Source organism: Scatophagus argus, chromosome 24, assembly GCF_020382885.2.
Source record: "Scatophagus argus isolate fScaArg1 chromosome 24, fScaArg1.pri, whole genome shotgun sequence".
NCBI classification, from domain to species: domain Eukaryota; kingdom Metazoa; phylum Chordata; class Actinopteri; family Scatophagidae; genus Scatophagus; species Scatophagus argus.
In genome coordinates, this window is record NC_058516.1 from 4,618,878 (window position 1) to 4,645,070 (window position 26,193).

Genomic DNA, 26,193 nt, shown 5'->3' on the forward strand with positions numbered 1-26,193 from the left:
TGAACAGAGACACCTGCCCTGCTTTTAGATCAGGACCGATAACACATCCAACCGTTGAACTTTACACGTGTAGTGAGAAAACTTTTTCTGGCTGTTTGTCAAAGGGAGAGTCAAGCCTGAAGGCACCTCAGCCAACACTGTGACATGTTAAAGAATCAGCACAGAGAAAACAAAAGCATCTTCCCTCCAACGTGCCATAGATTAAAAACTGTATTTTCAGTGTAGCTGTATGTGCAGATGAATAGCTTCTCGTGTGTGATTGTAGTTTTTGTGGGGAAGATTATATCTACAATTCTTCCTCGTTTTCCTTCAAAAACAAAGCGTCTTATGGCGTGACGTTGCTCAGTCGGTCCAGTGCGAATGAGGATTCTGCTGACTGTGGCTCACTTTCGTACGCCATGTTCACTTTGGTGTGGAGGGAAGAGATAAATTAGGTGACGCCTAAGGTGTCCCCTAACTGAACTCTATTTGTTTGACGTTTCCACAGTCGTAGTGTCCTGATGTAGCATTTTCCTCTGAATCAAACTTTTCCAGTTATTTGACTGTTGTCTGGTGCAATAGATGGGCTTTGAGGTGATAGCTGGAGATCTCTAAGGGACTTCAGTCTTTGTTGAGTTGTTCTATGCAGCTTGTGTTTCGAGGAGCCTGTGGCTGTTAGGACTGTGTTGATTTGAGCGATGCTCCCCTTTAATTGTACAGTGCATTCGAATGTTCTTAGTGGGTAATGGATTGTAGAGTAATACACTTGACTTGGTAGAAAAATGTGTTTAATGTTTAAACTATGGGGATCGGCCGGAGGAGGAATGCCGGAGCCAGCGGCCGGTCTGCCTTCCTCATTCAGTTCTGGCCGAGCTGACGTCCCTTTTCCTTGGAGCACTTTTTCTTTTATGCTTTCTCTCAATTTCCGTCAGTGTGTTGTGGGCGAGTTGCACAGTAATTTGAATGTTTGTGGTATAGGCTTTTTTGTAGTGATTAACTTTTGGTATGTGCGACTAGTGGAGGAATAGATTTTGCATCAGACAAAATGTCAGGAGTGTGAATACGACCGTAACCTTTTCTATCTGTATTTTTGATAACAAACTGAGGCTCCGCGTGTGTCTACATTTCTACTGAAGATGCATTGTGACTGTATGCGCTCATGCTGCTTCTGTTGGGTGGTCGTGGGCTTTCTTTCTTGTCTTTCACCAAGCAATAATCAAACACACCGGCCATCGTCCTCAAACCCGTGACCATCCATGGCTGTATGCTCTGCTTAGCTTGGTGCCTGGCATGCACTGCAGCCACACACTCGCTGTTATCTTTCACTTCCTTGCTGTTAATTGAAGGTGTGCCGGCCATCCATCCCCATCACTGTCATTTGCTGGCTGTTTGCTCACTGCAGTGCACGCTTTGTGTCAGCTGATGTCTGCTTTTCTGAATTTGGATCCACTTTAAAGCTAAAAATGCTCACGAACGAGTGACTCGCGGTGCATAAAAACACCAGTTTAAGCTTCACACATTTGGAACTGGCACCGATTTCTGCAAAAGTTACTTCAGAGTTGCTTTCTTTGTCGCTTTTCCGTGAATATCCCGCTGCTCCCTGAAGCAGCGACGTTAGGGGTTAACTCGGACTAAATGTCATCAGGATCTTATCATGTGCAGTCACCTTCTCAATCCAAACAGCCTTTTCTTTCCTCAGAGCTACTCCCTCTTCCTGAACGTTCATGCTTCATGCTTTGTAAATGCTGCACTGTTTTATGAGCACGTTTTCAGTTTGTGTGTGTGTGTGGGGGGGGGAGGGATGCTGTTTTCTCACCGTTTTCTTGTCTTTACACTGAACTGCATGTTAACCAGGCAAAGTCCCTGCTGCTTTTCTGTCGTTCTGCTCTGTTTTTGCTCACTTTGTCACCGGGTGTTTCTGTCACGGGGGGCTCGAAATGGTTTCAAATGTTTGAGAGGCTTTAATTGCAGTGTAACACAGACACTGCATTCTCATGACAAATGCACTGCACTCTGCCTTTTTCAAATATTTAGAAACCATTTGTGTTTTAGGTTTCCTCGCTGTGTACGAGGACCAAACAGGGCTGACTCGACTCCAGTGCTCTTCTTTACAGTGAGTGAGAGGGCGAGCGCAGACAGACACAAGTAAAGTTAAGCTTAATGCAATTGTAAGTGCAAAAATAGGATATCTTTGAGAGGCGTGGAATTTTACTTTGTTAGATGTGAAAGGTTGAGTATTGTCAGGAGATGGACACACACACACACACGTGCACACACACACACACGAATACTGGAGTTGAGTCCACCTTGTCTTCCTTTCACTGCCTGTCACCGAATTGCACTTGCAGCAGTCACTTCCATTGACTCTTTTTGTAATTTTAATGTACTGTACAGACAGTAACAGACTGATAGATTGTGACTTTGTACTCACATTGAAATTTGTATGTTGATAGAGTTAATCAGAGCCAAATCTGCTAGATTTACTTTAAAGTGAAAAGTAAAATGATTGTCGTTTCTTCACGATGTGATGATGATGTGATTTGACTGATATCAAAGTATAGTTCAGCAGTTTGGGAAACTCTCTCGTGCAGGAAGTGAATATGAAGCTTCAGCCGGCAGCCAGTTAGCTTAGCTTAGCACAAATACTGGAAACAGGAAGTAAAGGGTTGGCCTGGCGCTGCCTGAACACAACGCAAGCAAGAACACATTAAAGCTTGTTTGTTTAATCTGTTAAGTTAAAAGGAAAGGCTAGCAGTTCCCCCCTGTTCCCAGTCTTTATGCTAAGCTAAGCTAACAGACTTTGTATCCTCCGAGAGAGAAGTCAGCTTTCTCACCTAACTCTCAGCAAGAAAACAGGTTTATTTCCCAAAGTGTTGAACCATTTTCTTTAACTTAGATGATCAAAATAGTATGAGGCAGCATTTTAGCATCATGTCTGTGCTTCTCTTTCTGTTTACATAACACACTTTTTACTGACTGACTGACTTCTTTTGAAGGGATAAACTGGCTTTCTGGCTGTTCTCTCTAATTTGTTTGAGGATTGATGGCAGTTTCAGTTTGCATCTCCCGTATTTATGTCGCAGTGCAAACCGTGACTGTAACACGCAGTGTGTGTTGAGTGACAGGTTTTCCAAAATCACAATAAATACTGAACATGCAAATATCACACAGCTGCCCGTCCTGCTGAAGATCTGCCAAAAAGTGTATTTCCTTACAAAAGAAAGGTGCGCTGACTCGCTGGTTTTCTTTGTCACTCTTGTAACACTTTGTACTCCTGCACATCTGTCCTTTTTATTTTCACCACAAAACACCTACTGGATTTTCTTTTATTTTTCTTTCTTGTGACATTTTTGAGGTTTTCCTCTTTTTTCCCCTCTCTTTTTAACACTGTAACTGATTGTATGCACTAGTGTCAATAAAAACAAAACGACCTTGTGTGTTCGAAGAAAAGAGACTCCAGAATTTTCTGTAGAGGGAAGCCGCCGTCCCACCCTGTGACCCCCCACCCGTGTCCTGTGTCGTGGTAGTTGGACTGTAGAGTAGAGGGTGATTCGACCCGTTTCTGTCTGTGTTTCATGTTTTCTAGCGTCTGTTAGCTCGTTGTTGTTGTATTTTTTTATTTTTTTGTCCCTTTTTTTTGTTGTGGTAGTTTTGTAGTAGTTTGTCTGTGTGGTGGTTCAGTTCTTTTGTAGCACCCGTCACAGAGCTGCACTCAGTGGTTGCCAGGGTTTTACCCATGATCCAGTTTGGTGTATAACAGTGGACTCTTTGGAAACTTTGCACCTGGGCAAGTATACAGTAACTACTTAGTACCAAGTAGTGAACCTGTAGTGACTCTAGCTGTAGTGAAAAGTAGGTCAAACTTTTGATTCTTCTGTCAGGATGATGAGGTTTTCTCAAAAAGTTACTGCAAACTGCAATCACACCAGACTCCTATTCAAAAACGGATGATTTTAGGTACTGGATTTCACACTCTGCAGTGCATTGTAAGGGAAAAGGAAAAGCTGTCAACAAGGGCTGATATGATGAGTCGATTAACAGAAAAAGAATGCAACTCTTTTGATAATCGAACTCTTTTAAGTCATTTAGATGTCGACCAGTCTTCCCTTTCAGCTACTCAAATGTGATATGTGAACGCAACTTGTATATGTTTCAGTTTTTGGCTTGCTTTTACCAAATGATTAATCGCTTAATCCAGACAACAACTGACTGAGTAATCGTCAGCCCCGTTTTTACCCTTGTTAGTGTTTCTTTGGTCGTGGTGCAACCTGACAGCTTTTAAATAAGCTGTCTCACCCTTATAATGCACAGATATGCCCTTTGTGAAGTCTTGCAAGTAAAGTGACTTGTAATAACCCATAGCTCCTCACTAACACCTACTAAACACTACAGTTCCCTTCTTTCTACCCTTTTTACTGCCTCTGTAACCTTATAACCACACTCAGAGTGTTGAAGGATTGTAGTATTTTTGTCGTGTCGTGATCTGACTGAGCCCCCTTTGGGTCCTGACCCACAGCTTAAGATTTAGTAGACTTTGACCTTGAAATTCATCGCCACACAGTTTGGTTATGCTCAGAGGAATTATTCGGGGCAATGCGGGGTCAGCCTTAAAGCCTTTCCCTCCACTGAGACGTGTCTGAGGAAAGAATGAAAATGTCAGTGTAAGAATTAAATGATAAGAAAGATGGCAGTGAATTTCATGAGAGTAGCTTTTTATTTTGGACGTGTAGAATCTGTTTTAACTCTTGTCCTTTACTCTCTCCTACCATCTTCTCTCTTATCTCACTCTTTGCTCTATTCCTGTCCCCATCTCCCTCCCCTTCTCCATTTTACTGTCCTGACCCCTCCCCCTCCAGAAAGTCCAGGTTCAGAGGACTCTCCGATGGGAAGTCCCCATGTGGTCGTCAACGGCAGCGGCTCTGTAAATGGACAGGGGACCGACAGCGCTGTTGTCCCGGTTGCAGGTCAGAGTCCCGAGGGTCGGCAGCTGTCGCCTCTCACCAGCCCGCTGCTCACTGACGCCGGGTGTGTTCGCAACGACGACGAAGAGGAGGCGAGGAGGAAGGTGGGCATACAGGCAGGGGAGATGGCGGATGTAAATGAACACATTTCGTTTTAGTCATGCAGCATCCCAGCATTGTGGGAATCAGGGTCGGAATCAGGTTGGCTGCAGCTGTGCAGGGCAGTACAGTAAGAAAATTCACTGTACGATATTTGCAAAGCTATGTAGAAAAATCTGACATGAGTTGAACATGAATATAGTAAATACTCTGTACTGAAAGTTTACTGATAGGCGTATGCATTTCTAAAACACTCATTCTCCCGAAAACAGTGAATGTATAGTTACTACAAACCAAATTAAATATCAGCTGGATTGGTAAAGCAATCCAGCAGACTTCCTGTTGCCTCACAAAGGAAAATGGACGCGTGGATTGATGTCCTCTTTCTCTTTGTGACCAGAAGTTTCCCACAGACAAGGCCTACTTCATAGCCAAGGAACTGCTGACCACGGAGCGGACCTACCTCAAAGACCTGCAGGTCATCACGGAGGTAAAAATACTCGCTGATTTCGTCTGTCCTCGTCTGCTGTCACGTGGATGCTAACTGCATGGTCATTCTCAGCTGTATGAGCCGGAGAGAGGGATCTTTTGAAAAGCCATCTGTGTGAAGACCAGGAGCTTGTCTGGCCCGAGTGTAAACACATTCCCTAAAGTACACAGCTCTGCACAGCACACAGAGGGACCACAGTTGGTCTCTTTAAAGGTCTGGTGCTGGAATACTGAGTCAAAGCTGGTTATTTCAGACTCTGAGTTTTGGGAGTGTGAGTCACAGCTGGTTTGTGCAGTGCAAGGCTCTGACTTTGGTGTTTTTACAGCTTAAATATGGGCGAAACTGAGCTCATTTCTGTCTTTTGAAAGCCAAAATACTGGGACAAAGAGCTTAAGTTCAACTCGGCATTCGGGTGTTTTGGGCTGCTTTTGTTCCCATCCCACGCCTACGCTTTTATGTGCGTTTAGTTCGGCGCAGACTGAGGTTCAACACGTGAGCGTTTTCCTGACAATTAAAGTCAGATGACATTAAAGTCATCAGCAAAGAAAAACAGCAGACACCACTTGTGTTTGCTGTTTTTGTTTCCCACAGGAAAGCAGAACACGTGTGTCATAACTCGCCTCCTTTCAAACAGGCAAACTCGTTTCTTGTTTGCTCTTCAGGGCCACGTTGACTGTTGGCTCCTGTTGAGTCTCTAAAATCAGCGCAGAGGAAAACACTTTGCATCTAAAGTCCCGGGATGAAAGTGCAGCTTAGTGTGACTCTGTCTTTGCCTTTTATGTGATTCAGCTTTGCTGTCCGTTGCTAACAGATGAGGGTACAATCAGCAGCAGGAGGGTAACGAGGAGAGACCGTCGGTGGGGAGCATCGATATCGAGCACCTGCCTGCTGAAAACCCTTAAATATTATAAAGCTGACCAGGACTTCTGACCTCGCCGTGGAGGGGGAAAACAGATTTCCTCCTCTCTTGTGTCGTTTTCTGCCCCTCAGCTGTTTTTTGTCTCAGCAGTAGTTTCCAGCCGCTTTGATGTGGGAGGAAGACGTGCGCTGGCACTTTTTCGTTAATAACCTCTTAAATATTTTCGTGGGCTGGCACGGCTCACGCCTGAGATCCCACCCCCACCCCCACCCCTCCATCCATCTTTTTTCTCGCTGCCACCCCCTCCCACTGAGTCCTCCTGTGAAACAGCTGGACAGCCTCCTGTCTCCGCTGGTTGTCTGTCTGTGTGTGATTTACTCTGAAAGGGGGAATATAACACCTCCATGTCAGGGGTTGTAGTGCACTCGCTCAGGACCACTAGGATATCTGTGTGTGTGTGTGTGTGTGTGTTGTTCCTCATATATGTCACTTGTAATCACTGTCAGTGTCTGGTTTTGGGGGCTTTGGATGTGCTGTAGTCATATCAAACCACATTAACATCTGTTTTATTCCAAAAGATTTATTTGGTCTTTCTGTAACTTGGGCTGCATTTAATGGTTATTTTCGTTATTTATGATTAACAAAAGAAAAATGCCAAAATATGCAGAGTGTTTTCTTCAGGTTCAGGTTTTATTGTTCTGAGGCCAAAACTCCAAAACTCCAAAATACACAATTTATTATCACATAAGGCAAAGAAAGCAGTAAATCTGAGCATTTTTGGTGTTTTTGATGGAAGCAAATGACTTCAGTGATTAATGAATGATTAAAATAGTTGTAGTTTGGTCTTTATGTCTGGACTGACTTGATTCGGTGAACCACATCAAGTGAAGACAACACGACTTGATTTTGATTTGTGTGGTCAGATGTTTTTTGATAGTGCAAATGAATAATATTAATTTTATGTTGTGTTTAATGTTTTTTGGTTTTCCCACATGACCTTGTGTGTGTGTGTGTTTGTCTGCTGCAGTCCTTCCAGGCTGCTGCAGGGAAAGATGAGGCCTTCCCAGACTCAGTGAAGAACCTGATCTCCACCAGCTACGATCCCATCTACAAGTTTCACCAGGGATTCCTCAAAGAGGTGGAGCAGCGGCTGGCGCAGTGGTCAGTGTCCTGTCTGTTCCCATTCCTGTACATCACGGATGATTCAATGATTGCACAGCAGCTCCTTTTTTGAACTTAATTAACCACACAGTGATATTACAGTATACCACCGTTACTGAGTTGACACAAACGGATTCAAATCAGTGCAAATCACAATTTTTAGTAACTTTTTAATTCACAAGCCACCGTCCAAACACGTCATTAGAATTAAAACCTAAACCTGCCTTCGTCCATGATGCATAATGACAAGACTGCATGTGAACATGGGAACTGATGTGTGCAGAGTCTCCATTTCCTCTTATGGTGTTCTACTCTGTAAACACACACACACACACACACACACACACACACACACACTCACACAACACAACACAAACCATGCATTTGGCGAGGGCCCAATGACTTGCTGGTATGATGAATGGGATTGTGGGAATTGTGTGAAGAGTTTCCAGTCGTGTGGTAGAAATTTAGCTCTCTTCTGACATCTAGTGGTGAATTACTATTACTGCAAGTGGGATTCAATATTTTTTTTCTCTTTTTCTTTCTTTCTTTTCTCTCCTTCTTTTCTTTTTCAGGGAGGGTCGTTCTAATGCACACATTAAAGGAGACTATCAGCGAATCGGTGACGTCCTCCTGAAGAACATTCAGGGCCTGAGGGTAATTATATCTCCCTGTTATTCTTGTCTTTTGCCCTGCAATGCTTTGTCGACTGTAACATGTGGATTACAGGTAGCTTTACAAGTTTTGATGTTCATCACCGCTGCTCCCTCTGTCTATTATCTTTAGTTTCAATTTCTGTTTCTTTCTTTGCATCTGCAGCAGTTGACCATTCAAATGCAGAAACATTCAGAGTGCCTGGTTGAGCTGGAGAGGGCCTGCAGGTCAGTGAACACACTGGAATGTTATTAGCATGAGCAGATGTGTTTCAGAGGTGGAATTTAACAACCAAATCGAACCTCAAAAGAAATACAGCACGATTTATAGTCACACGCTTTATTTTGTTTCATTTTATTAAGTCATTTCTCTTTATTTTAGTGAAGGGAACGTGTACAAAACAGCAGCAATCAAATGACAGAAGGAAATGTAAAAGTTATGTTGAGGAAAACATTATGTAGCCATTGCACCACATATTTGTTTTGAAAGCAACACTTTGCATCACTTTTCCTCAGGTCCAGCCGGAAGGTGGAGTCTCTGTGCAGAGACTTTGAGCAGCAGAGAGTTTGCTACCTACCCTTCAACATCTTCCTCCTCAGGCCTCTCCACCGCCTGCTGCACTACAAACTCATCCTGGAGAGGCTGTGCAAGCACTACCCGCCCACCCACGACGACTTCAGGGACTGCAGAGGTACGCCTTGGCTTTTTGAGTTTTTGTAACGTGTGAAGTTAAATTTGTGTTGTTTTTGTGGGGGGGGTTTCATCTTTTCATCTTCCTTCCAGCGGCCCTGGCGGACATCTCTGAGATGGTGCTGCAGCTCCAAGGCACCATGATGAAGATGGAGAACTTCCAGAAGCTTCTGGAGCTTAAGAAAGATCTGACCGGCATCGACATCCTCGCCGTCCCTGGGAGGGTCAGACTCTTGGCTTTAATTGAAGAGGACAGAAGACACAGATGTTATTAGTAGAAGTGGGCCTCCTCCTAAGCGCTGGTTCATGTATCTTGGCTTTCTTTCTTTTGTGTTTAGGAATTTATCAGACTTGGTTGCCTCAGCAAGCTCTCGGGGAAGGGCCTTCAGCAGCGGATGTTCTTCCTGGTATGACATTTCAGGTGCTTTTCAAAGCGGAGCTAATTGTGACGATAGCAGAAGAATCTAACCTCTGCTTCCTCCCTCCTGCTCTTTGTCCTCTCCAGTTCAGCGATTTGCTGGTGTACACCAGTCGAGGAATGACCCCATCCTATCAGTTCAAAGTTCACGGCCAGCTGCCCCTCTACGGCATGACGGTACGTGACCGAGCCGTCCATTTCTCAGAAAGATGTAGCGTCTTGTTGTGTAGCGTAGTGTGTATTTAAGTTTGATGTGTGTGTCTGCAGATCAGAGAAAGTGAGGAGGAGTGGGGAGTCGCTCATTCATTCACCTTGTTTGGCCAGCGGCAGTCTGTGGTGGTGGCAGCCAGGTACACAAACCCCCAGTCAGCAGGTTTTGTGACTGTAGAATGAGACGGTTTTCTTTACAAGAGTTTAGTAAATACTCCAAACAGGAGGTGTGATACCAAAAACGTTTAATGAAGGAGAAGAAGAACAAAGAATGGAAACAGATCAGGTTAATGCACGTCAGCCTCGTGAAAAGGATTTGTGCGACACTCAAATTGTTTGTTTGATCTGTTACTGACTCACTGATGTCAGTCTCTCACTCGTTCTTCTCTCTGTCCTCTTCTTTGTCTTCGTCCAGCTGTGCCTCAGAGATGGAGCTATGGGTGGAGGACATCCGGATGGCCATCGACCTGGCGGAGCAGAGCAGCAGCCTGGATGCTGACCTGCTGTCCAACAGCCTCTCCGACAACAGTGAGTCAAAACGACCGCCAGCCTCACCTGCTGACTTCTTCCTGTCCGCTTGATCATCAGAGTATGGCGGGACTGTGTGAGACCCCGTGGGATCACAAAAAGAGCCCCCACAGGATAGCTTTTCTAGTCCAGATCTCCCAGCTGAGGTTAATATGACACTTCAGCTGGGATCTGTTTCGTTTCCTTTTCACCCTTTTCTTTAAGGGAAATGGATCATCTTTACCTGTAGTCCACTTAACTTTTCACAGCATTTCCTTCCCCGCCTCCCTTTCTTTCTCACTTTCAGCGCATGAATTGTTGCAGGTGGTCTTTCATCATATTTCTAAGGTCACCTGATACACGCAGGTCCCATCTGTCGCCCCCCCACTCCCTCTTCTTCTTCTTCTTTCTCCTCATTCTTTATCTTAAATGCTTGTCAGGATGTTCAGTGATGTCTCCGCCTGGTGACCTTTGGCTTGACGTCTCCATTGTCCCTCAGCTAAATCACCCGCTGTGTACATTTATAACTCAAAGCAGTTGAAGAGTATTGGCTTACGGGTAACAAAGGGCTAATTTTTCTCCTTTCTTCTGTGCAGACTGTACTGAAATTGCTTTGATCGCCGTTCTGGCTCAGAGCTTCGTTCTGTATCAAAGTCTGTGTCTTTATTAAACCCAGTGAGAGCTCACTTCTGTCTGCTAACTGGCATGTTTGACCTGCTCATGGTTCCTCAGAGCTGCTGGAGGACGGTGGAGCTGAGCTGGAGTCGGAGGAGGAGCTGTGCGGCTCGCGCTCGTCCCTGGAGCGCCAGGGTCACCGTGGTAACACCACCGTGCACGTCTGCTGGCATCGCAACACCAGCGTGTCCATGGTGGACTTTAGTGTTGCTGTGGAGGTACCAGACTTGCATTTCTGTCTCTTCGGCTGCTTTTCTCCACACGTCACATTTTTGTCCTCACGAGCCTCTTGTAGCTGTGGAGTCCAAGCCTGCTTTTGTCCAGTGTCTTCTTGTCTGTCTTTGTCCTCTTCCGGCGCAGGGAAAGGACTGTTGAGTCAGTGTCCTTTGTCTTACTTTTCTCATGTTTATGTTGTTGTCCTTTTCTCTCTTGCTCTCCAACCTGCATCTTTACCTCCTCCACCCTGTCTCTTTACTACCTCCACCTTCCGTGTGTCTGTTTGTCCCCCTCTGTCTGTCCACGCCAACATTACTAGAATGGGATTTGACGAGGCCCCTCAGGACACTTCAGGGGCCCGTTTGTCTCTCTCTGTGTTTTTCTAGTACAGAAAACACAGCCTGTCCTTTACTCCTCCTGCTGGAGTAAGGGGGTACTGCAAAAGCAAATAAATACAAAAAACATGTATTGATTCTTGTTGGGAAATAATCCTGAACATTCATATGAACCGCATCTGATAAAAGGAGAGGACTACTGGACATTTCATATTCCTGACTCTTTGGACACTGTACCAACTGCATGCCAAACATGTTAAATGAAAAAGAGTTTTCTAAAATTATGGATCTAAGAATGTACAATCAGTTCAGGTCTGGGATTTTGTTTAATTGTAATGTTTTATGTTCTTGTCTTGCATGAGTGCAATTACAACTAACAGATGTTTCTTTCCCGTCTTTCCTCCCTCATTTCTTTCATTAACGCTAAAATGGAGCCAGTGGTTTTATTTCTGTGTATTTAGCCTGGCTTGTCTTTGGTGTTTGCAGAACCAGCTCTCAGGTAACCTGCTGAGGAAGTTTAAGAACAGTAACGGCTGGCAGAAACTGTGGGTGGTCTTCACCAACTTCAGCCTCTTCTTCTACAAGTCACACCAGGTCAGACATACGGTCAAAGTGACACAGTGGTCTTGGTCTGAACATGTGAAATGGGAGGAGGGGGCTTCTGTTTGCTTTAATGTCAGCCACTGACATGAGGGTGGAGGCAAATAGTAACATGTTAGGTACGTTGTTTTTATGATTGCTGTTAAATAAAGAAGTCTAAAGGTGATTGTTGAGGATCTCCTGTCCTTTTGGCCCGTCTGCTTGCTCACAGGATGACTATCCTCTGGCCAGCCTCCCCCTGCTGGGCTACTCTGTCACCGTCCCCTCTGAGTCGGAGAACATCCACAAAGACTACGTGTTCAAACTCCACTTCAAGTCCCACGTGTACTACTTCAGATCGGAGAGCGAGTACACCTTTGAGAGGTGCAGTACTTTGGTCGATGCGTGCTGAAATGTGTTTGTACTTCTGGTATTTTACCAATGACAGAGGACTAAGGTGATCACCGTTATTGATTTTATTTTTATTCGGCTCCAGGTGGATGGAGGTGATCCGCAGTGCCACCTGCTCCGCCAGCCGCTTGCTGCCAAGCACCAGGAAAGACCTTTACTGATGAGTCTTCCTCCCTCTGCTGCACAAAGAGACTCTCGCCCGAGTGAAGACCTGAATTTTGGGCTTCACACACGCCAGAAAAGACTTGCTAATGAATCGCACAGCAGGCGCTCAAATCCACACTAATTAATACCTCTGAAGAGTTGATTCACACACACACACAAACACACACACATCGCCCAGAGGTGCTCCCACATCACCTCCACCTTCTTATTACACACTTTCTGCACCGCTAGTGTCTGATCAGAGTGCAAACTGTCTGTTTGTCCACAATTCATTATTTCCTTTTTTCCTCCACCAAACTGGCTGCACAAAGTCACGAGCTTTTAGGTGCCTGTTAAATTTTGAGTGTCACTCATATGCTCAACACATGGGGCTTACCAGAAGTATTTGAGACACTGAAACATGACTCTGTGCAACGTTAAGATTTTACGTGTTTCCTTGGTAAATATTTGTCCACCCTGACACATTTGTGATGATAAAAAATGTATATAAAATGCTTGAATAAGACCTAAACCAGGATTTGGGACAAAATGTTCACTACTGTGCTTGTGAACACACTCTCTGGCGATTTTGTCTGTTAATCTGTCTAATTAGATGAATTAAATGTGATGCCAGTTTGGCCACAGTTAGAAAACATCCATCTTTTCCCTTTTTGTACGGTAACCTTTTGTACAGTACTTTGATACACTGTGAAATGCTCTGTTTTTCATGTTCTCCTGTACGTTTTGTTTTCGTGTGAAAGGACAAAAGGCTTCCAAACTGCTTCCAATGCCGACAAGAGATTTCACTGGTTCATTTGTCAAATGCCTTCTCTTCTGTATTCCTCCAGTTTTCTGGATTTTAGTATTCCTAAATAAAGATGAGAAACGATTGTGTTCATATGGAAAAAAAAAAGAGACAACTCAGAAACTGATGTTTTTGTTTTTATGGGGACAAAACAATCACACAGCTTAGAGGAGGACGATGACAAAAAAGAATTCAGGAAGAATATTGAAATGGCTTTGAAGTTTTGTTTGAGCGTGCTCCTGCAGAACCAGTCACCACTTTCTTAAGCACCGGCAGGCCAAATGCCAAGAACGCCATCTCATCTTGAGAGCTTAAATTACAGTTCCAAGAAGTGTTTTTCTTCTCACTGTAAGTACACAGTTGTGGTTAAGGCGTGTAGTCTTATTTCTGCAAGGAAACATGACCACGCCTGTAATTCGTTTCACACTGGCTCACGGTTACACAAAGACCACTGCTCAGGACATTTCAGTTTTCAGTGATGTCTGCTGCCTCATTCAAAGACACGGGGGCTTCGCTCCATTGGGGTCTGACAAGAAGAACACATGAGAATGTGAGAGCTGGTCACAAATAGACTGCAAGAGTTGACACACCAGTCTTGTCTGTCTGTAGAAGCTGATTGCATAGGTTCTACGTGCTGTGTCAGCTACAATGCAAAGAATGAGGTAAACTTAAAGATACAGTACACGCTGTAAGACTGAGACCAGGATACAAGCTACTAGAACCAAATGAAAAGCATGACACTCCCACAGGCGTCTAAGCCATGACATGTAAAAACGAGACACAGGAATGTATTCGAGTGTGCTTTTCACTGATCGAAGTCCTCCACCTGCACTGCTGACACTACATGTACAAAGGCAGAAGGATCAGCTCTTCGTCCTCCAGCAAGCTACATCAATCTCGTGATTCTCTGGTCACATACTTGAGCCCGTGATCTCCATCTGAGTCATAGCTCTCATAGTTGGGCAGAGAGAGCCAATCTGGCTCATACGTTGTCGTACTGTACACAAACGCCTCTGTGAAGCTTCCTGCTGCCGGCTTCTCCTCTCCCTCCGCCTCCCCCACCCACTCCTTCACTTCCAGCTTGACCACAGTTCGCTGGTACATGGTGGGGACCCCTTCAAAGGCGTCCAGGAATTTCAGCATCCGGTCGTCCACTTTGTAGATCTCCCCCATGACTCGGTGACCCTGCCCGGGCACGTTGAGGAGGAAGGGGACATTGTACTTGCTGGCAATCACTAGCGGGTATTTCTGGATGGTGGAGGCTGAGGCGAGGAGCTCCGCCTTACCATTGGTCCTGTCAAACATACGATAGTTGTTGGGCTGGCCCCTCTTCAGGGTGCCATAGACAAAGACATGAGTCATGTGGATGCAGGATTGCAGGCGAACCTGTAGGACAACACAAGGTGGAAGTGTTGGGTTCATCGTTTAAACAGAGTCAAATACAATTTCTGCAACAGAAGTTACAGCCCTGCAAAATAAAAGTGAGCATAATCAGAATCCCACTGCTGAAAAATGTCTGTGCACCCTTAAAAACTGCCCTGGCTGATGCTCTTCGGACTAAAACTACATCAGCTCAATAATTAACTTACCATCGATGATAATCTCTGAGAAACACTGCTGTCTTATGATTATTAACGCTGCCACAGTTCATTCAGCCGCAGGGTACGCAATAAAATGACACAGCAAAGGAGTGGAAGGAGTGCCAAAGTAAAAATAGCAGCCCTACAGTGTCATGTGGAATGCAGGATGTTCTGCATTCAAAATCTTACAAAAAGTATTAACAAGAGTATTAGTAAAAGTATAGAATCAAAATATACTCAAAGTAAACGTACTATGCAGAATGCAGAATATTATTGGATCCTAATGGATGCATTAATGCCTGTTATATTATATTATATATACATTATAATTTGTTGATAATATATGTATTAATAATCCGAATTTGCAGTGCAATATTTCAATATAAAGCAGCATTAAAAAAGAAATCGTCTTCTCAAGTAAAAGTACCACAAAATATACAAAATCACCGTGCAAAACACAGCTGCTATTTATAATCATCAGAACAATAACCCTGCAACCGACCTGCACTTGGATTGACTCGCTGCCTTCCTCATCCCTGCTCGCCTGACGTATGAAACCGGACATCAACTATCCTGAAAACAACTTGAAGAGCCTACACGAGCTGAACTCACAACGCAACAAATAACGCAAAATATAAAAGGTCCGGACAGGAAAAGACAAGAGGGCACAGTCTTACCTGGAAGGTGCCTGAGAGGATGGTTCAATTAAGTGTAGAGCCCTTGATTGGAGGACTCTAATCAAAACTGGAAAAAAATAACAGAGAAATGGAAGAACCGGTTCACCGTGGCTGCGTTGTCACTTAGAAGACGGAACCGCACATGCGCAGTACACTCTCAGAAACTCAGACGTCGGAAAGCAGAAGATGGCGCCAGAGTGACAACGAAAGGAGAAATCTATAAAGAGTATATAGACTGAAATGCTACTCCGGTGCAATTTTGAGGTGTATTTGTATTCTATACTATACTAATATCTATACTATCCTTTTATCCAATACTAATTATCTGCACAATTGGTCAAGATTATCTACTTAATGACGATTGCGGAAGTGATATGAGTGATATTTTGCTGTTAAATAAACAGTGAGGTTATTTTATTTTCGACTGTGTGTTAATATTTCAGTGACTTGTTAAATTTCCATCTGTATTTTGCTCATGAAATGTGCTGTGTTATTGCTATATCTATATTTATATACATTATTTATTTTCCCTATTATTGATAAGCAACAGCAAAACAAATTAATTAAGATACTGAGTGGGACAATGAGACTCAGTAGTAAGCAAAATAAACTATATATATAAATCCAAGCATTCACCAGGTAGAAAACACACAAATGATGTTAATTATTCAGTAAAGAAATAAAGTAATCACCTGTATACTGCCAGATCCTCAATACGTAATTTGATTAGCCGAGGAGAGACACTTCCACTGCTAATTAGTCAACTAGAGAGGGCTGTAAACTAAAAGGAAGACAACAAACCGATATTTAGGCCTAATAATCAGTCGTTGAAACAAAAAGGGAGATTTGCACCCCTGGCTCCATTGAAAACCACTTAACATAATAGAAATATAAGAGGACCATATAAATAATATTGTCATGACGGAGGAAGGCATTAAGATGAATTACACTGCAAGCTTTAAACTTCATTTAAGGGTTCAGCACCTCTTTAATACTTGGGCAAATTGGAGCCAAAGAGACAACGTCCTCATTATTGTCCATAAAGCCAATTTAGGTTATCACAGTGGATCCCAATAAACAAATAAAGTTTATTACTGTGCCATTACGAGCACAAACAATAAATCTGCTCAGGGGTTAAAGTTAAATCCATCTTTGCCTTAAAAGACACTTGATATTCAGTCTAATGGAAGCCTGCAGACTGTAGGCTACAAATGTGTAATATACTTTGTGGTGGAGAGAATGAGAATATACGGACAGTGATGCAATGAGGAAAGATTTGTTTTTGAAAAACGGCTTCAGTGGTCGACTGCACCACAACTACCAGTACAGGAAGTAATACATCAAGACCAGTGAAGAGAAGTTATGTGAAATTAAATTTCATTTTTGGGATCCTTTTTCGAGGAGAATTGTGGTTAGATGGTTATCTGAAGTGGACTTTTCCCAGCACCTTTTAAGATTTTTATAATGATTTACTTAGTACATTTTTAACATTTGTAGATCTACAATATCACATATTTTTTAGGAGGAGGTGGAGGTGTAAAATATAATAAGCACCTCCATACCCTTCAGCTTTCCTTTCTGATGCAGCTACAATGAGGTACTTTGATTTATATGGGCTTGTATGGTGCATATTTGTGTTTTTATGTGTGTTTTTTGTAAAAAGAAAAAAAAAAGTATGTTTACATTTTTAAATTTAGTTTTTTTGGCTGCAAGAAAATTGTTCTTTGGGGACAATAAGAATCAGCAATAAGAAGCACATAACACTGAAGTTGGAGTTACTCAACACAACTGAACAGGGATGCAACATCAGTTCATATAAACTCATGAATAAAATGGTTAATATGTTGTTGATAACAGGATAAATGTCATTCATAAAGGTCTACAGGAACCTGTTGTACAAATTATTAGTAGTACAATGAGGTGCGTCTTTTCCACAAAATTGAAAATAGTCAATAATGACTTTAGCACCTTTTTAGAGACTGTAGTCTCTTTAATTGTCTACAGGGGGCGCTCTGTGAACAAGCTCTCACAGCATCTCTTCCATCAGGCCATGGCGCTGATTTGTTGAGTACGGGAGATGACGCAAGCACGTCTGCAGCCTAGCAGCAGAAAAGACGGCGTAAACAAAGAAGACGGCTAAAAAATAGCTTACGCTAAGTCGCTAATGTTTCGTGAGTAAAATATTTACTGTAGCCGCATTCGCTACATATATGAAACTTGTTTTAGCTTAAAGGTGAGCACCTTTTTTATGGGTATGGTTACGCACTGACTGATGTGCTGAGATTGGGACTAAACGAGCTCACACGTTACCGTTATCGCTAGCTACACTAGCATTAGTTAACCTCGGGTAACGGGACACGGATTTTGCATCTCTGGAAACCTTAAATAACGTTCATTGACTGTACATGACACTAGATTCATCGGTGGTGGTTACGCTGACCATTTCACGGCCTTTTAACGTTGATGCTATCATGAGTTAGCTCGCAATGTAGCTAATTTGGACTAAGAGTTGATCAGCTCTTTAGACAGGCTTGGGTAGTGGGGTGACGTTCCTGGCTAGATGACCACTTGATTGCAGTTGTCTCCACTCGGACTGCAATGTTTAGCCTGATGGCGAATTGTTGCAACTGGCTGAAACGCTGGCGAGAGCCTGCAAGGTAAGTTGGACGATGCTAAGATGTCAGGCTCTTTCACCCACTGCTCCAATCATTCAGCTGCAATCAGGTTGTTTACATAGTTTGGAAGAAGGGGCCGTTATCAGATGTAACTCCAGTTTGTAGACACTACTGCACGCCTTATTTGATGCTTTCAGTCTCTCTCTCTTCCACTGGGTCAAACCAGTTTACTATATTCTGCTTGTTTGCACAACGTATTGAAGTGCTGTAACCACTGACAGTTCAGATAGATTTAAGTGGGCTTTGACCGCAGTAATTTTGTCTTTTAATGACTAAGATCCTTTTATATGAAATGCTGCCTGTGTTTAATTATAATCCGGACCTGCTGCATGGTAGAAAACGGAGCTTATTACAAATAAAATCTGAAACTGTTATTTGATTAATCAATAAGTAAGTTGGGAGAAAGGTAAACGATTTTGGTTTTCAAATTAGTTTCCAATTAAGTCATTTTTCAAGCAAAAATGCTAGCAAATGCAAGTATTCATTTGCTTCTATTTGCTCCTCTGCTCCGTGGATTTGTTGCTTTTTTTGTGTTTTAATTGTAATTGTATTGGGGTTTTTTCTGTCACTTGAAGACACCTCCTTGGGTTTTGGTGGGAGTTATAACTGTTTCCTTTGTTAATCAGTAAATCCATATTTTATAGATAAATTGATTATTAAAATAACAATATTAGTACATAATTTCAGGAAATGAGTGGGAAATGATGCTTCCTACCTGTTTTGTGCCCTTAGTGAACATGCCTTAAGTCTGCCGTCATTACACTCAGCGTGTTTTAGTCAAGTGTTCCTTTGCGATTGGATACAGAGCATATAAAACACTATGAATGTGAAGCAGCAGCACCAGCAAAATGTAATTGTAAGTGCTTAACCCACGTGGTACCTGTGAGGCACCTGATCCTTTGGACTTAGTCAGAAATCCTCACCTAATCCTACAGACAGCTCTGTTCAGCGCGCTTCTTCCTTTCGGTCTGTTGCTGTGAGGGGTTTGTAGCAGCGAGGACAAAGGGTTATGGGTTAGCCTACACAGTGCAGGCGGCGCATCACCTTTTTGGAGGTTTACATCAAGCGGCTGCTCTGATGAAGGCCAGTTGGCTCCAGAGGACCGTTAGATGGATAGTGCGGTTGATGTCGTTTCGGCGCAAGTGTCAAAGTTAAGTATGCATCCAGGAGATGGAGATGGGTTGCATTTATGTGTACAGTTTAGCTCTTTTTGTGTCCTTGCAGTTTTTTCTTATTTTCAATGTGTTTACTACAGTGGATTCAGTTCTTTCCTCTGCATTATATTTTGTATTATCTCTTTATCATTATTGCCAGGAGCCAAAATGTGAACTTATTACATCAAATACATTCACTGAAAGCGTACTGAAAGCACTAATACCAATACCAGTTTTGTAAGTCTCATTGTACATGCATTTAAATTTGTAATAGGGCTGTCAAAATATCAATACTTTTCCAATACTGCATCTTTAAAACAGTAAGGTACCTGCATTTGATAGTATCAAAAGTACCAGAGCTATAAAAAAAAATTCTGATTTTGTGACAAGCTCAATATGTACACAGTGAAGGAGAACAGAACACAGCAGAGTCAACAGTATTGTTAGAATAACCATCGATGCTAATGTTGCCCTGAGCAAATCCACTGTATCTTTGTCCTCGTCTGTGTCAGCTGACCCTCACATCTGCTGCTGACTCAGTCTGCTGTGCAGATTTCTGGTTGCGTTGGTCATTCAGATTATTCACTGGCTTATCTGTGCCCCCAAATGCGTCATGAAAGTTAATGCCAGCTAATGTTACTCAGGCACTGCACATTTGGTATGCAGGGCACCTTCGACGACGTCAGATGGTTCCTCCTCTGGACCCGGCTGATTGTGATGTATTTGTTCACGTGTGCTCATCGTTTCCCTTTCACAACCAACAGGAAGGTGACTCTGGTCATGGTGGGCCTGGATAATGCAGGGAAGACAGCCACAGTACGAGGAATCCAAGGAGGTTAGGACTGTTTGTTGGAAATGTTAATAATGTAGATTTAGTGTTTTACACAGTCTGTGTAAATAATAGAAAGGCTTAGTCTGCAAACTGTGTTCTCTTCTTTCTTCTGAATTAAATGCCTCGTTTTCTCTTCTCTTTAGTATTTTATTATTAGATTTTTCATGGAAATACTTGATAGTTAGGCTTCGCTGCTTCCATATTTTATCACTGCTAATACATATTTAAAAAAAAACAAAAGCAGTGTCTCTGCTAACTTAATTTGCTCATGTTTTTTGCAGACAATCCACAGGACGTGGCTCCCACAGTGGGATTTTCCAAGGTTGACCTGAAGCAGGGCAAATTCGAGGTGACCATCTTTGACCTGGGTGGTGGGAAGAGAATCCGGGGCATCTGGAAGAACTACTACTCAGAGTCGCATGGCGTGGTCTTTGTGGTGGACTCCAGCGATGTCCAGAGGATCCAGGAGACACGGGAGACCATGGCCGAAGTCCTGCAGCACCCGCGCATCGCAGGGAAACCTGTGCTAGTGTGAGTACTCTCGCATCCAAGGAAATTATGCTTGACAAAGGCTATAAAAAATCCTATAATTATATGTAATAAATGTGCTTAAAGAACAACAGATTGACTTGTGAGACCACAGAGGTGTAAAAGATGCATAGATAAGACAGAGAAATTGTCCTCGGCCCAATTTGTCGATGAATACGTGCACCGCAGGTTGATTCCTGTCGGCTTAATCAGTAATCAGGACACAAGGTACAGGTCGAAGCCCAGAGAGTTTAATGTAATTTTCCAGGTGTGCAGATTATTCTAACCAACAATCCACAATCAGTGTAGAGACACATTTCCATATGATTTCCAGCTGCTATAAAAACACACAAAGAGGTTGCGTGTACTGTCTAGTAACAGGAGAGGGATTACATGTTTTTTATGCCCTTATACCTCTCTGCTTTCAGGCTTGCCAACAAACAAGACCAAGAGGGAGCGCTGGCTGAGGCAGACATCATTGAGAACCTTTCATTGGAGAAGCTCGTCAACGAGAACAAGTGTCTCTGTCAGATCGTGAGTGTCTGTGCACCTGTTTTGGAAGGGCAGTCGAATGACATGAAGGACCTTTGGTTTAACTGTGGTTTCCCCATATATGGACAAAGAACGAGACCTGTTTTCTCCTTTATTAGCAGGGTATAGATTGGCATGTAGGCCAGTGGCCAGTTTTTAATCTGTTGGTCATGTCTCTCCATGTCTGTTCTTTCCCTAGGAGCCATGTTCTGCTGTTCTTGGCTACGGCAAAAAGGTCGACAAGTCCATCAGGAAGGGCCTGAAGTGGCTTCTCAACAACATCGCCAAAGACTACGAGGCAATCACTGAGCGCGTGCAGAAGGACACGGCTGAGCAGCGCGCTCAGGAGGAGCAAGACAAGAAGGCGAGGGCGGAGAGAGTGCGGCGGATACGAGAGGAGAGGTGAGGATAGCGCCTGGGCCGTGAGAAAATAATCAAAATTAGCCAGATTAGCTCCACAAGGTGCAACAGGCAAGTCTTCCTGGAAAACTATTTAACATCTGTTGTGACAGAAACAGTTTTGTGGAATATGGAAACATCAAAGACAGATCAGGAAAGAAATGCATGTTGGATAAGATAAACAGGAGAGAAGATGGTCAGAGCGAGAGACTGGTGGAAATGTCAAAATGCCAAAGAAATGAAAACTCCTGTCAATCTGTGGAAATGCACACTGTAATTAAATCTGACCCCAGATCAGTTTTTCTCAGCATATTATGTGTTGTTCTGTCTGCAGAGAACGGCAGGAGCGGGAAGAGGCAGAACGTGAGGGCAGGCAGATCCAGGAAGAGGAGCCCGATGACGAAAACATGCCCAGCCCCTTCCAGCCAATCAGCAACGTGATCTCTGAGGTGTGTGAGATTGCTTGAGGCCTCGAGCTGGAGCTGAAGTTATAGTGTGTACCAAAGAACTGAGGAAAGCTTTTTGGCTTTGGTGTCCCTTTCAGAACCAGGAGAAAGAAAAGGAGAGGAAGAGACAAAGAGAGCCGCAGGAGGCCGGAGCCGACAGCCTGAATGTTGATCAAGAGGAAGAGGAGTATGAGGACGACGAAGAGCCAGACGACACAAGACAAACTCCAGAAAATGGTAGTTCAGGTGAGTGACAGATCTGTGAAAACACCTCACACCAGTCCCTGCTCCATGAGGCAAATCGTTCAACAGTTTGCTAAAGCTGTACTTATTCAGAAGTTACTGAAAACTGATCGTCTGTGTAGATGTGAGGGCAGCGGGCGCCTTTTTCAAGAGCCTTGCCTTCAATTTTTCATCATATGGAGGGATAAACATCAGAGCTTTTAGAAATTAAGTATTAAATCTGTTTTCACTTTGAATGCAAAAGATTTAACAAATGCTTGGATGCTACAAAAAGTATTTCTTTGAGATATCTCAAAATTGGAAATAAAAGCAGTGTCCAGTCAAATTTAGCGTCTGTCTGATGTGTCCCCTTTTCCTTTACCAAGCTCAGCACATTGCATATCTGATAGATAAAGACAGTTACACAATAAATAGAGGGATAAAGAGACAGCAGTGGGCAACAGATGGAAAAATCTTCTCCTGAGTCACTAACGTTTATAAAGTTATCAAAGTTAAGTGACTGTGTTCTTACAGCCACAACAGGTGAGCAAGACAAAAAGAAGACAAGGAAGCTGCACCTGAAGAGGAAGCACAGGGTGGACCCGCTGAGGACGGAGGACGGGCCAGCAGAGAGCCCCACCCCCCCGCCTGCTCCAGGTCGGTCTCTGTCCTGTGTCGTTTGGTCTTTCACAATTCCGACTGCCATTTGAGTGGAAGCTGTAGCACAACTGATGGCTTCCAGTTGCGCCACAGCTGTGGTGACTGCTAATTCAGACCCAACACTTCCTGCTGCTGACACTTAGTGGGAGGCTTTTGTTGTGAAAGAGCTGTAGGAAATGCAACGGATGCAAAAGCTCATGGCAGTACATATCATCCACATAGGACTGTTACAACCCATCAAGAGTATGCATACATAAAAACAAAAGAACAGGACGGGAAAAATAAACACAAATACAGTCAAACTGACTGTAGATATTACAAAAAGGGACCCCATGACTCTTCCCATTTATGTTGCCGTTCTAAAGTTAGATCACTGAATAGCTCGTGCAACCATTTTCTGAACCACAGTGGTGTAAGAATTCAGCCGCCTGTAGAGCTACTTGAATGTCCGAAGAGAGCCAATCCTCTGTCAGGAGAAAGAGTCTGATCGTGACACCTGGTACTTCCTGACAAAAGTGATTCTACTTCTGGTTGCCTGAGCTCCACTTCTGACCTTCTGTTTCTTTATTTTTCCTTTAGTTGGATGGGCCACACCAAAAGTTTCTAGGCTGCCAAAACTAGAGCCTCTCGGGGATTCGAGACATTCTGGTAAAGATGCCTGTGAAGTCCGGTTTTTCTTCACCCCTCGCTGTTAACCACCGTTTAATTCCATGCATTTTCCTTCTTTTTGTTAAATCAGCCGCTCACTTTCTTACTAACCTGCTCTTTGTGTGGACTGGCTGTCTTAGCAGTGAGTCAGGGTTTCCTCACGTGTTGGGCCCACCAGTACTGGCATGTTTTCTTGTAGCTTCTTAGTAAAAAATAAAAAGTACTTCTTGTCAGTAGCAGCACTGCGTTAGTTTTTCTCAGGCTTGCTGGTCTCACAGCAGTGGTGCTAAACGTGTCGGTGTGGTGGTGCAGAGGAAACACTGAACTCTGTCTGCCTTAAGATGTGTGTTGACTTTTAATTAGTGTCTCAGAGCCACATCGATGTCTTTTTCTCTCCTCCTGCATCTCACCAGGCATATGTTTGAATGTGTGTGGATCCTTCATGGTGACAGACATCTTAATCGACTCAAAGGCTTGTCTGTGTCCACATGTCCCATCTGCCTCTGAGCCATGACTCATGTCCGCCTCTTTTTGCTCATGTTCTCTCTAATTGACATTGTTTTTATTTCAGGACTCGATGGATGTAGTTTACTAACGTAGTCAAACCTTTTTCCCCCCTCCCCCTCCACAGAGTTTTACAAGAAGCCTCTCCCGCCTGTTGCGAACAGGCCGCGGCCTAACGGCGACGCGCACGACATCATTTTTTAACCTTCCTTTACTGATTGAGGTCCTCCAATCACGGCTCTCCCCCTTTCTTGCTTTGTGTCTCAAGTGAGCAGCGTGTAGACCACCAAACACAGAGACGCTGCAGACGGCGTGGGAGCTGGTGAGATATGGGAGGGTGACGGGACACGAAACACAGGAGCATCATGGGAAATGAAGTCCCGCTCGGAAGCTTTTGTATGGTTTCACAAGCTGACGAACCTGCCGGAACTGTTTTAACATCAGGTTCTGTCTCAACAAAAGCACATTTTGTGCTGAACTTTTTCCAAAACTGTACACTGATACATTAGTTGTTATTGTTAATATCAGTGTTAGATTGTATGGACTCTATTTGTCCATCTGAAATGCTTTTAATTCACAGAGGATGTAAATACGTCCATCATATCCTTACATGCGTCTGTCTGTCTGAATAATGGATTTATATGCACACCAGCATTAAAAAAAAGAGACCATATGTCATTCATTTATTTTTGCACCTCAGATTCTGTGTCATAAGCAAATGTGTATATGATACGAAGTGTCTTTTAAATTTGACATAAGTCAGAAACATATTTCAGTGAACCACAAATGAGGACGAGTCCCCTCTCTTGGGTGGAGGTGGAGGAAGCTGGATGGAAACAGCTGAATTATGGGTGTGATTTCCTACATTATGCTGTGCTGCATATAGAAAAGTGTCACTCTGCATCATGACTGCATGAATTTACTGACTTTTCACTTAAATACTCTAAAAGATTTTATGGCCATGAAAAGAAAAAGACTGATTGCCAGCACCATCATCAAGGATCGTTTTATTTATTGCTAAAAATGTAAACATATGAAAATATATTTGTCATTATTTGTCTACAGGGCTATAGACTTTTTTTTTTTTACACATTCTGCTGTTTACACTGTGCATGTGTTTTTAAAGTGATATTTCTCCTGAGGCCTCAGACTTGCTGCCTCTCAGGTGGCCCTGAGGTGTGAACCAGCACTGCTGCTTCTGCTGCTGCTGCTGCTCCAGCTTTTCTCACTGCGTCTGCTGCACCCATTTTATCTTTGCTTAAAATAAAATAATTTAAAAAAAAAACTGCTAAAATTGCATCTCCAAAAAGCACAAACCTGGAGAAAGAAACTTGGTACACTCCAATGCCCCAGATAAGTTTGTGTGTTTGAAGAGTTTACAGTTGGATGATGATGGGGGAGAAGAAACATTGACTACGCCAACACCTGGAACAGACAATATCGGGTCAGAACACATGAGAGCAGCAGAAGTAAGCACATGAAATGTCACTTTAAAACTACGATGTTATACTTCAGTAGTACAACACTCGCTCTCTTCTGTATGAGGTCGTTACGAGGGAAAAAGAATATTTTTTCTACCCAGTTTGACTTTTATAACCGCACAATTAAAGATGTTTGAAATACATATTCTTGTCTGACTCGGTTTGTTTTGCTGTTCGCAGTGTATGTTGCTCTGGAGTGTTTTGTGTTTTATTTTTGGCTCATCGTGAGCGTGAGTTGGTTCATCACCCAGCATCTGCTTAGCACACACCTGCTGATGTTTATTCAGTATATTTTGGTGATTAATGGGTGCTGCGCGGTTGCTGAGGACGAAGGTTATGATTGCAGGCTCACTCTGTCACTGTGCAGTGCTGTGGCCTGTGCTTCAATCGACTGGAAAGATGAGTGAAAGGACGAGCGGCTGTCTTGATGCTCTCACACTGAGCTGATTCTGCGTCTCGTGCTTTTGCTCAGACATCAACACTAACAGAATTTTTGTTTTCAGATTTTTGTTGCCTTTTCTGGCAGCACAATCTCAGGTTTTGATGCCAAAGTCAACCTAAAGTTTGTGTCTGTGCTGAACCAAAAGCACTCATGTTTATAGTGTTGATGGTTTTGAACCCAACTCCCTTATACTGCAAGTCGACCTCCCAAATAATCTGCTC

At 43.3% G+C, this 26,193-nt stretch overlaps 3 protein-coding genes across 9 annotated transcripts in view; 2 read left to right on the forward strand and 1 right to left on the reverse strand.

Annotated features, from left to right (window-relative positions):
* Positions 1–13,316, forward strand: part of LOC124055320 (FERM, ARHGEF and pleckstrin domain-containing protein 1-like) — a 44,847-nt gene extending 31,531 nt beyond the window's left edge. The window contains exons 14-28 of the mRNA XM_046382026.1: positions 4,836–5,044; positions 5,440–5,529; positions 7,416–7,549; positions 8,125–8,206; positions 8,369–8,430; positions 8,719–8,894; positions 8,987–9,117; positions 9,232–9,300; positions 9,399–9,488; positions 9,579–9,661; positions 9,937–10,049; positions 10,761–10,921; positions 11,741–11,848; positions 12,066–12,217; positions 12,330–13,316. Of these exons, the coding sequence (XP_046237982.1) occupies positions 4,836–5,044; positions 5,440–5,529; positions 7,416–7,549; positions 8,125–8,206; positions 8,369–8,430; positions 8,719–8,894; positions 8,987–9,117; positions 9,232–9,300; positions 9,399–9,488; positions 9,579–9,661; positions 9,937–10,049; positions 10,761–10,921; positions 11,741–11,848; positions 12,066–12,217; positions 12,330–12,405 (1,736 nt within the window). The 3' untranslated portion in view covers positions 12,406–13,316. The remainder of the gene's footprint in view (positions 1–4,835; positions 5,045–5,439; positions 5,530–7,415; positions 7,550–8,124; positions 8,207–8,368; positions 8,431–8,718; positions 8,895–8,986; positions 9,118–9,231; positions 9,301–9,398; positions 9,489–9,578; positions 9,662–9,936; positions 10,050–10,760; positions 10,922–11,740; positions 11,849–12,065; positions 12,218–12,329) is intronic.
* A 1-nt stretch (position 13,317) lies between these two features.
* Positions 13,318–15,718, reverse strand: LOC124055321 (gamma-glutamylaminecyclotransferase-like). 4 transcript variants are annotated; one of them, XR_006842607.1, is made up of 3 exons: positions 15,276–15,444; positions 14,020–14,579; positions 13,318–13,719 (listed from the first exon to the last, which is right to left on the reverse strand). XR_006842607.1 is itself a non-coding variant. In XM_046382030.1 (3 exons), the coding sequence occupies exons 2-3, from the start codon at positions 14,553–14,555 to the stop codon at positions 13,659–13,661; spliced, it is 504 nt and encodes a 167-aa protein (XP_046237986.1). In that variant the 5' UTR covers positions 14,556–14,579; positions 15,451–15,718; the 3' UTR covers positions 13,318–13,658. The 4 variants fall into 4 exon arrangements, 3 of the variants coding, with proteins under 3 accessions (XP_046237986.1, XP_046237984.1, XP_046237985.1); XM_046382030.1 differs by lacking the exon at positions 15,276–15,444 and adding an exon at positions 15,451–15,718 and having other exon boundaries at positions 14,113–14,579; XM_046382028.1 differs by having other exon boundaries at positions 14,113–14,579.
* A 1,808-nt stretch (positions 15,719–17,526) lies between these two features.
* Positions 17,527–25,673, forward strand: arl13b (ADP-ribosylation factor-like 13b). Of its 4 annotated transcripts, none has more exons than XM_046382664.1 (10): positions 17,527–18,107; positions 20,044–20,114; positions 20,393–20,642; positions 21,068–21,173; positions 21,370–21,572; positions 21,904–22,018; positions 22,114–22,261; positions 22,772–22,894; positions 23,477–23,545; positions 24,177–25,673. In XM_046382664.1, the coding sequence occupies exons 1-10, from the start codon at positions 18,049–18,051 to the stop codon at positions 24,251–24,253; spliced, it is 1,221 nt and encodes a 406-aa protein (XP_046238620.1). In that variant the 5' UTR covers positions 17,527–18,048; the 3' UTR covers positions 24,254–25,673. The 4 variants fall into 4 exon arrangements, with proteins under 4 accessions (XP_046238620.1, XP_046238621.1, XP_046238622.1 ...); XM_046382665.1 differs by having other exon boundaries at positions 24,318–25,673; XM_046382666.1 differs by having other exon boundaries at positions 17,527–17,683.
* Positions 25,674–26,193: the final 520 nt, after the last annotated feature.